The sequence below is a fragment of the Notolepis coatsorum genome (genome assembly GCF_963971535.1).
Source record: "Notolepis coatsorum genome assembly, chromosome: 11".
In the NCBI taxonomy this organism is placed as follows: Eukaryota; Metazoa; Chordata; class Actinopteri; order Aulopiformes; family Paralepididae; genus Notolepis; species Notolepis coatsorum.
This window is the reverse complement of record NC_140175.1, coordinates 52,105,505-52,118,166: the sequence shown is the minus strand read 5'-3', so window position 1 is coordinate 52,118,166 and position 12,662 is coordinate 52,105,505. Positions and strand designations below refer to the sequence as shown.

The following is a 12,662-nucleotide window of genomic DNA, read 5'->3' as shown; positions in this document are numbered from 1 at the left end:
TCCCCGAGCTTAGGGCGCCAACGGCCCGCATTAAAGGGGCTCCGCTGCCGACCCCACTGTATCTTTGGCAACGCCGTCCTGTGAGGGAGGCAAGCGTTGTCTGCCTTTTCTTTGGGCTAGGCAGTTGGCTATCTGGAGTGACCAGGCCTGCATCGCTATTCTCCACCTTACGCAGCTTCAGTAGCTAGCCGTTAGCCTGTAGCTGGCCGTTAGCCTGTAGCTAACCACTGGCCGGTAGCTAGCCGTTAGCTTGTTGCTAGCCGTTAGCCTGTAGCTGGCCGTTAGCCGGTAGCTAACGGTTGGCTTGTAAGAGCTAGCCGTTAGCTTGTTGCTAACCGTTAGTGATAGCCGCGGGAAGATAGCGGGCCCTGGACACTCTGATTCGGCATCATCTCTGGCAGAAGATGTCGTCAGCCTGCACCAGGGCCGGCCGCAGGATATGGGCGAAACGCCAGAGAAGGACTCCAGCCGTCGCCATTACTGAGCAAGAGGCCTCGTCAACGGGGGGACCACCATTGTTGCGGCCAGTCGTCCTGCGCCCGGGGGTACGCGTCTATATTTATCACAGCCGAAGAGTGCAAGAGCGCTTCCGCATTTTACCCTGATTGGCCCCGGTAACGCCCTCCAAATGCCCATTTTCTTTTCCCCCGCTCAGACGCCCAAATGGAATACATGTATATTATCGCAACGCGATAACGTTATTTCCCTGTACATTGCAACGTTAACACAACGCAGCTGTCAACTGTACTTTACATATTATCCAAACGAGGACCACATAACGCCATAACACGCCATAATGTTATTTCCCTGTACATTGTAACGTTAACACAACGCAGCTGTCAACTGTACTTTACATATTATCCAAACAAGTTTTTGATTGATTGATTGAAAAGTTTATTAACAGATTGCAGAATGGGTACAGTACAGTACAGCTCAATACATACAATTGTTAAGGGGATGCAGACCAGAGAAAGACTTTCGTCTTGTTTACATCAGGGTCCCCCATAACGGACCACATAACGCCATAACACGCCATAATGTTATTTCCCTGTACATTGTAACGTTAACACAACGCAGCTGTCAACTGTACTTTACATATTATGGAATACATGTATATTATCGCGACGCGATAACAATAATAATAATAATAACAGTAGCAGTGATCGCCTGCTGCATCCATCGCGTGTATATATATATACCGTATTAGTATTAATAGCATATAGCAATATATAGCAATAGCAATAGCAATTAATGTGATTGACCAGTGTTAATGTGTGCTAATATGGCGTGTTAACACTTTGATCGCCATGGTTAAATTCATAATTTACCATCCCTCGCCATCTCTATTTGTCTATGGAGAAGTTCCCCTTCTTTGCAGGGCTATAACTTTTTTAATTGTATTGCTAAATTGACATTATTATGGCCCATTCAATGTCCTATATCTATTGTTCAGGGTGTAGCAACGTTATACTTTTTCATTCACATATTCATACTAAAATACGGTCTAAAGTATAAGTATGTTTTTATCGTTTTCTGCAGCTTTCTCCAGAACGTGATTTATAGCTCCAAATGCATTATATTGATGATGGAATACAGTTTGATAGCAATCGGCGCGAGATAAAAAATGTCAACTGGACGTGGTTCTAGAAGTTACTACGTATCATCTGATGTTGACCGGATGGGCGGGGGGTCGTTTATAATTCCGTGGGCAACGTTATATCATTCATCTAGTGTGGGTGATATGATCATCAGAGCAGTTAGTAAAGAACACGTTGGAAAATAACACTGGATCTTACCGTATCTTCCTCGCGCCGTTGGGCGATGAGCGTGGAGCAGAGATATTCCTATTATGGGATGTCGAAATACCCGATACATCTCCAGGTTGTATAATACACCGATCGGTGTTCACTGTGTCAAGATGGAGTCCTGCTAATGATAGCGAGTGCCCGGACGAAATATGGTTGAGCACCACTTCATCCACATGACTTCCTGTTGGGCGATCTGCCGATCGGCCACCAGATGGCGCTCTTGAACCGTTAGAGAGTTGAGTGGAGCTCAGCAGTATATCTCAGGTCCCCGGAGGAGAAATATGATTTCGATCACAGATTTTTGAAATATTGATATCAAAGACGTGTTACGGCGTCTTCGGCAGAATGAGCATGGCGGGCAATGACGAGTTTCGGCGTTTCCGGCGATTAAAGTGTTAATATGTGATTGACCAGCGTTAATATGAACCAAAGGCTTTGGCTTTAATATGGCATATGGCGCGTTGTGGCCATAATGGGGGTCTGAACCGCGGTGAACCAAGCGGCGACCTCATGCGCATGCGCGGCGAGCACCTGGGCGAAGGAAAAGGAAATGCGCATTACCGTACTGGCGTATGGCGAAGAATGCGGAAGCGATCTTGCACTCTTCGGCTGTGATAAATATAGACGCCGGGGGTACAGGTAGGACACATTACCCCCTCTGCTCTGCTCTCTAACAGTAGTGTATATTGGGCCGTTTTTGTCTACTTAGTCCAATTTGTTGCATGGACCTTTTTCAATTGTTTTTCTCACGTTGAGGTCTCTCTGGGAAAACCGCTGTCTTCCCCTCTTACATAAAGAGCAGAATTGATGCGGTTTTTATTCACAGGCTCGTCGTATAAGAGCCAGTGTCTGTGTCTCTAGTAGACAGGCTTCCTGCTGCTCGTCCCAGACAGCAAGGAGAAACATTGTGGGGCTCTTTCTTGTTAGAAATTCGCCGTCACTGTTCTCGGGTTCTTTACGAGCTTACACGCTGTTTCATAAATCAGCGTTTGGTCTTACGAGACCGATCAGTGCTGGCCCAGGGTGTTTTTCAATGATTGAATCTGCTTTTAGGGACCGGCGCGCAGTGTTCGAATTATGTGGGGGCAAATGGGGGCTCAGCCCCCATAGATAGAGTCTGAGCCCCCATAGTCAACAACAGCTGTGGGGGTCTCTCAAAAAATGTATATTACATTTTTTTTATATATATTTTTTTCAATGTACGAATTAGTATTATTTATGGTACCCAAATAAATTGTTAATAGATAATATTAGTCTTTTCAGTTTTTAAAATAATAATAATAGAGTAATTAATGTTGTGGAATAGGCTGCGTTTCACCTCCAAGCCCCTATGCGTCGCCCATGAGCGTGTTTAACGCTACTCCTCCAACCCATTGGTGAAGAAGAAGCAGCAAGCTTAACGTTATGGCCTGCAACTGCGAGTCTGCGACTCAAGTAAAAAGTAAACAGTACACCACATGAATTAATTAAGCATTACATCACGCGCAGGAGTGGTTTGTGAAAAATAAACCATGCCTAGGGGTGGTCGTTAGACCCCCCTAGGCATGGTTTATTTTTCACAAACCACGACTACAAGTGGTGTAATGCTTTTATACAACTGGCACATTCATCCAACCTTATTGCTATACAATAAACACACATTAATCGAAGATTTATTGAAAAAACCATCCGCCAGAAAAAGTTGCCTCCATGTGGAAGCAGCTCGGAAGTGCATCCAACTGTTCTCAGTAGGACATCCAACCAACTAACACATCCAACTGTCTTTCAACTAAGACATCCAACCAACTAACACATCCAACTGTCTTTCAACTAAGACATCCAACCAACTAACACATCCAACTGTCTTTCACCTAGACATCCAACCAACTAACACATCCAACTTTTCTTTAGTTTTTAACCTACTTTCTATAGAACTTCATTCTTAGATGCTTCTATAGAAAGTAGGTAAAACAAATTAAAAAAAGTTTTCTTTGCCCTATAGGGGAAAAAAATCTTTTTCTTTTTAAACCTACTTTCTATAGAAGCAGCTGGGAGGTGCGCTGTTTTAAGTGAGCGTGGGTTATTGAATTGATTGATTGCTAATTTTATTACTGTCCGCCTTGTTTCCAACTGGTTAAGTTTAGGCCCTCTTTCGAAGTTGGTTAAGGTTAGAGTTTGGAACCAGGGCTGGTGGTCTCGCCCTGCTCTAAAGACAAACTCTAACCTTAACCAACTTCGAAAGAGGGCCTAAACTTAACCAGTTGGAAACCAAGCGGACAGTAATAAAATTAGCAATCAATCAATCAATCAATCAATCAATCAATTCAATAAGCCATGTTCACTTAAAACAGTGCACCTCCCATCTGCTTGAAAGTAGGTAAAAAAAAGAATAATCAATCAATCAATCCGCGCGATTTTTATTTTGTTCCACAATGACTCATGACCCATCAATTACATCATCCAACATTGTTTAAAGAACTAAGACATTCGCCGTGACAGACTCGGTTTATATTTAGTCGTTATGACGCTATCAACATATCCATTTGTTAAAGATTATTGTCCGCCATCTTGTTTTTTCCTAAAAAGTGATTGTAATTCGGTTGTGGGCGGGTCCTGGGACCAGGAGCGTGGAATTGTGAAGAATACATACGTGTAAATTGACTGTTGCCAATCAGAATCGAGAAATTTGCATGCCGTTGTATAACCTGCCACAAGGCTGTACAAGGCTGGACAGCTTCGTCTTTATAAAAAGGTCAAAGACTTTAACTAATGCTGTTAGCACAGCAGCTAGCAGTGCTACTGGTTGACACTGCCAGACCAGAGTCTCTACCTAGACTGCGCTGCTGCTCAACCACCACAATGCTGGGGACCGTGTCAGTGGACCTTTTGGAAAACGAAATACACCTGGTTATTTGCCAAGGAGGTAAATGGAGGTAAATGCTGCCGTTATGTGCCATACTACTATTTATTTTCCATTCGATTTTTTTGTTAGTTTTTTTATTTATAAGTGCAGAGACAAATACATGTTCATTCAAGTTCATAAATTTGGTCTAATTTTTCAAATTAAATTGTTGTATTATTTGATCGGATGCAAAATGCAAATAAGTAAATATGGCATTATATATCAGAGGTGAGTAAGAAAATGAACACATATTGATGGTTAATAATGAGACTGAATAATGACATCACACAATAGTCTAATGATTAGACTGTTGTGTGATGTGATTGATTGATTGAAAACTGTAACAGATTGCAGAATGGGTACAATACAGTACGGCTCAATACACAATTGTTAAGGGGATGCAGACCAGAGAAAGACTTTCGTCTTGTTTATATCAGGGTCCCCCATTTGCAATTCATAATGACATTTATGACATACTCAACATACAGATATATATCATGACATTAATGACATACATGATGACATACATATATACAGTACTGTTACATTTGTGACCTACAATATATACAAATATATAGTACTGTTAAACAGAGATCCTAACAGAAAATATATACATACGAGGGGGAAACTGTACATTAGGAGGGGGTGGGAGGGGGGTTTGGACATTTACGGGGCCAGTTTCATTCGTTTTCATTAGTATTAGACTCTAATCCTAATGAGATATTCCTCTAAATATGACTTCGAAAACGGCCACAATTTCAGGAAAGATAGAGTAAAAAAACTAATTCAGCAAGCTCTCAGGTGATAACTCGAACCCTGCCGGCGTGCCTTGGTTGCCAAACATCATAAAAACAGCGTTTTTTTATGCGGTCGGCTGGGACGTTTTTTTTTATCTCTACCGAGCGCCAGTGGATCCGGTCTCCCTCTCGTCCCTCACTAGGGGGGGCGAGGGGGCCCGGATCCGCCCCGGTATTCTGATAGTTGTAGGGGACCTCAGCGGGTACATCTGTTGGGCTCTCCGCTCTGCTCCGCTCTTGTGTTCCAATAGAGCAGAGCGCAAAGCCATATGAAATATAACAAAGGTTATCCTATAACCCTAGTTATATGAATTTCGGCAGTGAAAGACTGGGGAAGGAGCTGGTAGTATGGCCATGGCCATGGCCCCGCTTATGTGTGAGCGGCAGGCAGGTGTGGGGGTGCGTGCATGTGGTTGAAAGTTTTCATGATAGCATATGATTAAAGGGAGAGTTCCAATAGAGCATAGCGCTCGCCATATTCATATAACTAGGGTTATAGGATAACCTTTGTTAGTAGTCCAGAGGTAGTATTTCCCCAGAAGGGGGTATGGCTTAAAAAGCCATAGCCTGAAGCCTTATGTAGTACATGTCCAAATTTCATAAAGATCCATTCAGAAATGAGTGATTATGAGTGATTTTGGTAAACTGTGTACAAAAAAACGTTTTTCACCTAGATCCCTGATTCATACATCCCCAGATTGGGTATCATTAGAAAACCACACTCATTGGCTACAACCCTCCACAATAATTTTTGAGATCGCCAAATGATTGACGCAACTAGAGCTTGAAGAGTCGGGAGTGGTATTTTGCGCAATACCGTGTACTTTGCACAAGCCTCAAATACCGGCATGTAACTCAAGAACTGCTGAACGGATTTTGTCGGATCGACAGGCAACAAATAAGCCTTCAATTCGATATATATATTGTATTACAAAATATGCACACCCAAGCCACTAGTGGTCGCCAAATCGTACCTCGTCCTAAAAAGGGGGCCATTGATGTATATATACATTTTTTTATCGTTTTTGCTTTTTGTAATGTCACGGACCCGTATGTTGCCGTTAAAAGGCATACTGGGACGCGTGTATCTTTTCCGCAACGGAATTCGGTTTCCGGGTTCCTCTGATTGGCCACTGACCCCACGTGACCCTACCCTATTACACGCCCCCTTATCGACGCGCGTTATGCGACGCTCTACAGCTCTTTCGCTGACTTCCTGACTTCCTCGCAGAACAGCTGTTTCCGTATTTATAATATTGGAAACGCCGCGCTGTGAGCGCTGTGAAGCACCTCTGTATTAAATACCGACAGCACCTCTGTATTAAATGCCGACAGCACCTCTGTATTAAATGCCGACTCATCAATCAATCAATAACAACATTAACGATAACGTTAACGTTAACATTAGGCTAACGCCAAGCTGTAATGTTACCAGTCTCGCGTCTATCTGCTAACGTTAGCATTAGGTAATAACCGGTTTAAAATGGATGGTGATTACCTCACGTTGTGTCTATTCTGCTAGCATTAACGTTACTAGTACAAACAATCAAACCAAAACATTGACATCTAACTTATCTTTAGATATTTACTCAACCTCTAATGTCTAACTATGAATGAACACAACACTCTAACTTAACATCTTTAGCTAATAAAGTACTCAACCTCTACTGTCTTTAACTATGAACAAACACAACACTCTAACTTACCATCTTTAGATAATAAAGTACTCAACCTCTACTGTCTTTAACTATGAACAAACACAACACTCTAACTTACCATCTTTAGATAATAAAGTACTCAACCTCTACTGTCTTTAACTATGAACAAACGCAACACTCTAACTTACCATCTTTAGATAATAAAGTACTCAACCTCTACTGTCTTTAACTATGAACAAACACAACACTATATGTTCTGGGCTTATAGTTTGTCCAGCAAGGCAATCACTGGACTGAACTTCTGCTGCAGCTTATGGCTGCTTGTATCGGGTCTATGGCAGGGTCGTAGCACACTTTAAGAGGGGGAGACGTGACAATCTGAGATCGTCTCAAGTTAAAGTCTTCTCATGGTATGCTTTCACAGGGAGATCCTGATATAGAACTGAGTGTGCTTAGGGCTCAGACCCATGCTCTTACAGTAGGACTGAGCGTACTTGGGGCTCAGACCCATGCTCTTACAGTAGGACGGAGTGTACTTGGGGCTCAGACCCATGCTCTTACAGTAGGACTGAGTGTACTTGGGGCTCAGAGTGATCCATGCTCTTACAGTAGGACGGAGTGTACTTGGGGTTCAGACCCATGCTCTTACAGTAGGACATAGTGTACTTGGGGCTCAGACCCATGCTCTTACAGTAGGACTGAGTGTACTTAGGGCTCAGACCCATGCTCTTACAGTAGGACATAGTGTACTTGGGGCTCAGACCCATGCTCTTACAGTAGGACTGAGTGTACTTAGGGCTCAGACCCATGCTCTTACAGTAGGACTGAGTGTACTTGGGGCTCAGAGTGACCCATGCTCTTACAGTAGGACTGAGTGTACTTGGGGCTCAGAGTGACCCATGCTCTTACAGTAGGACTGAGTGTACTTGTCTACACTCTACTCGGTTGAGTACTTTATTATCTAAAGATGGTAAGTTAGAGTGTTGTGTTTGTTCATAGTTAAAGACAGTAGAGGTTGAGTACTTTATTATCTAAAGATGGTAAGTTAGAGTGTTGTGTTTGTTCATAGTTAAAGACAGTAGAGGTTGAGTACTTTATTATCAAAAGATGGTAAGTTAGTGTTGTGTTTGTTCATAGTTAAAGACAGTAGAGGTTGAGTACTTTATTATCTAAAGATGGTAAGTTAGAGTGTTGTGTTTGTTCATAGTTAAAGACAGTAGAGGTTGAGTACTTTATTATCTAAAGATGGTAAGTTAGAGTGTTGTGTTTGTTCATAGTTAAAGACAGTAGAGGTTGAGTACTTTATTAGCTAAAGATGTTAAGTTAGAGTGTTGTGTTCATTCATAGTTAGACATTAGAGGTTGAGTAAATATCTAAAGATAAGTTAGATGTCAATGTTTTGGTTTGATTGTTTGTACTAGTAACGTTAATGCTAGCAGAATAGACACAACGTGAGGTAATCACCATCCATTTTAAACCGGTTATTACCTAATGCTAACGTTAGCAGATAGACGCGAGACTGGTAACATTACAGCTTGGCGTTAGCCTAATGCTAACGTTAACGTTATTGTTAATGTTGTTATTGATTGATTGATGAGTCAGCATTTAATACAGAGGTGCTGGCGGCATTTGATACAGAGGTGCTGTCGGCATTTAATACAGAGGTGCTTCACAGCGCTCACAGCGCAGCATTTCCAATATTATAAATACGGAAACAGCTGTTCTGCGAGGAAGTCAGGAAGTCAGCGAAAGAGCTGTAGAGCGTCGCATAACGCGCGTCGATAAGGGGGGCGTGTAATAGGGTAGGGTCATGTGGGGTCAGTGGCCAATCAGAGGAACCCGGAAACGGAATTCCGTTGCGGAAAAGATACACGCTACTGGCACACAGAGGGTGCAGTACCGGCCATATCCTGCTAGTAGGCAGTATCGAGAGTGCAGTAAACCCTGTTCCAGACCGGGTGTTACGTTTAAACCGCTCCGGGAGCAGTTTTCTAGTACAGGGAAGCCTAGGGCTTCACTCGATCGCATTGAATCGTTTTTGGGACAATCGATGGATATGTTCTGCTGGATTATGTCATGGACCAGATGGATATCAGATGGACCAGATGGTGACCAAACAATTGGAATATACTTTTTGGAATACCCCAGCTTGATCCAACAATGTTATCATACCGATCCAGCTAATCGGCGTGTGTTGTGGTAATAACGAATGCCGTTACTGGCAATCAAAGCATCAGAAATGACCCCCCCCCCCCCCCCCCCTTTCATGCATTCATGATGAAACATAATACCTATTATATACATTTGATTTGGAAATAGTAGCGTGTCTATAGCCAGCCTCCCAGGAATTAGCCCGGATCATTCCGAAATTATACTTATATTCACCACGGCAGAACGCGCGAACGTATTCATGAAAAAATTTATTCTTTTTTGCATCTTGGGCAGAAGATAGTTACTGTCAAATGACCATAGTATTGTATCCATAGCTATAATATAGAATATAGATATAGCTCTACAAACAAGGTGACGCACAGTGAAAATATGTAATGGAAACCTGGCCTGGCTAGAACAGGATGCGGGGAAAGGCCTCAGCCCTGAATGAGTTAAGTTAGACATCAATAAAACCTAAAAAAAACATGGAGACTACAGTGTTTAAAAACATTTTCCTCTCAGCGCAGCAGCATTCTCTCCAGAATGGTCATCAAATGCAATTAATCTTTTCCTGGAAAGATGTCTTTTTGCATTAGGTATGATCTCATTCATCTATGCTCATAACAAGTGGAACCATAATCTGAATAAGTGGAACCATAACCCTGCTACCTTGAAAAAAGCTTATGGTAAAAAAAAACATTACTGCTGCAATGTTTCCTAAATAAGTGTAGCCTCGTGTTGGTGCCTGAGAGTGCACTCAGGCCATGCCAATAAGCTGTTAGCGTTCGCTAGCAAGTCTAACAAGTTCGATTATTGGCAGCTCAGCCCAAATGCACTCTGAAGCTCCAAAATCTAATTTCTAAAATCTAATCAAATCTGTGTAGTTGCCTTAATTTAGGACAGATCGCCTCGCTTCCAATGTAATGTTAAGCTTTTTTTATGTGGGCTAGTCTGACACAAACTCTAGGACTTATTTCCCCCCCAGTCCATCCCTGTCTAGTATAGGCATTAACTTAAATATTTTTAAACCTTTATTTACCTACAGGATGTGGACTCAGGATTCTTACACAGTTTCACACATTCACACCTGGGAGCTGCCCAGTACAACCACAGTCTGACACTGTTGACCACTAGGAGCTGCCCAGTACAACCACAGTCTGACACTGTTGACCACTAGCACTTGCTCAGTATAACCACAGTCTGACACTGTTAACCACTAGGAGCTGCCCAGTATAACCACAGTCTGACACTGTTGGCCACTAGGAGCTGCCCAGTATAACCACAGTCTGACACTGTTAACCACTAGGAGCTGCCCAGTATAACCACAGTCTGACACTGTTAACCACTAGGAGCTGCCCAGTATAACCACAGTCTGACACTGTTGGCCACTAGGAGCTGCCCAGTATAACGACAGCCTGACACTGTTGACCACTAGGAGTTGCTCAGACAGCAGACATTGAGTGCGGTGAGAGTACATCTCAGCCAGTCCAAGGATTCAAACTAAAGACCTTCTAGTCACAAGTCAGCTTCTCTAATAGGCAACCGCTGCACATATATATGCTAGTTGGCTGGTACCCATGCCTGGCTAACCCTGTTGCTGGCCGGCACAGTATTGATGTCCTCCAAGAGGATCCCTTGCATCCTGCCAGGGTTCATCTTTGGAGCAGCAGGACAGCCGCCTTGTTCGCTTTCAATAAACACCCGGTTACACGGTGGGAATATGGATCGCCTATTATGCACAGACAGCCTTGCTTTGTTTTTGTATGCCCTGCAAGCCATAGCAGCCTGGAAACCCCTCCGGAAATTCTCGTTGAACAGGCCATAGATGATGGGGTTGATGCCGCTGTTTAAGAAGGCCAGCCAGTGGGCCACAGGGAACAGGTAACTGCTAAGGAAGTCGATCTGTTGGTTGTCCAGTTCGCTGTAGTCTGTCAGCAGCATCAGAGTCCATAGCGGCAACCAGGACACCATGAAGAGGGCTGCAACCATGATCAGCATCTTCAGGACCTTGGTCCAGCGCTGGGAGTGTGCTCTGCGGACCTTTGCCTCACCCACCTGCAGACACAGGGAGGAAGTAGTGATGATTACATTGGTTTTTAAGTAAGGGAGAAATATTCAGCTATGCTTGGAGGCCGATGAATGTATTGGAACTATTTTATTAGTAGGCTACAGTAACAATGTTGCCGAAACACTTTATAGCTTTATTGTTGCAAGTATTGTTTTTTTTTTGTGCGTCTATTTTGCTCCCGCTGAGCGTGAGGTCAATGGGATTAACAGTTCTTGAGATATGTGAAGGACAGACATGCCGCACACGTGTGCACGCACACACACAACACACAACACACACACACACACACACACACACACACACACACACACACACACACACACACAGATAGATTCCTTCCTTTATAGTTAGATTTGGAGGATCCACTCTACCTCAGCCTACTCCCTCTGCTGTACTCTCAGCCTAAGCAACTGACAAGGATACTTTGGATCAGTGGCGGCTCGCCACTAGGGGCGCTGGTTAACCCTGGTTAAAAGAGAGAAGAAGAAGAAATATTTTTTTTTATTTATATTTTTTATAGCCCTATAAATAATATAAACATGTTTAAAATGAATAATATTTACTCATTTTAAGTATGTTTGTGTTTCCAATGCACAATATAACGTTAATATATCAAATATAAATAATTTCTTTCATGAACAGGAAGTGAATGTCTGCTAGAGAATAATACCGCCTCTATACTTTCCATAGCCGCATTTCTCCTGGGCTAGACGCATAGCGCTCACAGTGGGCGTGCACTGGTTTCATCGCTGTACTGTCGCAGCCAATCAGTGCGTAATTCGCTGTGCGTTGAAATATGATGCATTATGATGGAAACCGGGCGCGTTTTGAAGCGGTCTATATCATTCTAAGCAAGCAGCGTCAATAATTTCCGTAGCCGCATTTCTCGGAGACGCTCTCTGATTGGCCGACGTCAGTTTCTACACTGAGAAAGCCTAGCCACTCTTCGTTCGAAGTCGGTTGGTAACGTTAGAGTTTGTCTTAGAGAGTGACGGCAAGTTCTTTCGACGGTTAAGCTTAGGCACTCTTTCAAAGTTGGTTAAGGTTAGAGTTTGTCTTAGAGCAAGGCGATAGAACGCCAGGTAGTTTGCAGGCTGTTCGACGCGGAAATGGGCAAAGACAGACTCATTCAACAACAACAACAAGCTATTTGGCTAATGCAGCTATGGCTGGACAGAGTGGATATACATCAACTGTCTGGGACTGTGGGACAACAGTGGACATAATTATACACTTTATCAAGCCCTCCTCGACCACGTAAACAGTGAGTTAATTCGGTCTCTCTCTCTCTCTCTCTCT

At 43.2% G+C, this 12,662-nt stretch overlaps 1 protein-coding gene across 1 annotated transcript in view; it reads right to left on the bottom strand.

Annotated features, from left to right (window-relative positions):
• Positions 1–388: 388 nt before the first annotated feature.
• The window catches only part of npffr1l1 (neuropeptide FF receptor 1 like 1), a gene marked incomplete at both ends in the record, with an annotated part of 35,166 nt that continues 22,892 nt past the window's right edge, over positions 389–12,662 (bottom strand). The window contains 2 exons of the mRNA XM_084324928.1: positions 389–553; positions 11,063–11,350. Coding sequence (XP_084181054.1) covers positions 389–553; positions 11,063–11,350 — 453 coding nt within the window. The remainder of the gene's footprint in view (positions 554–11,062; positions 11,351–12,662) is intronic.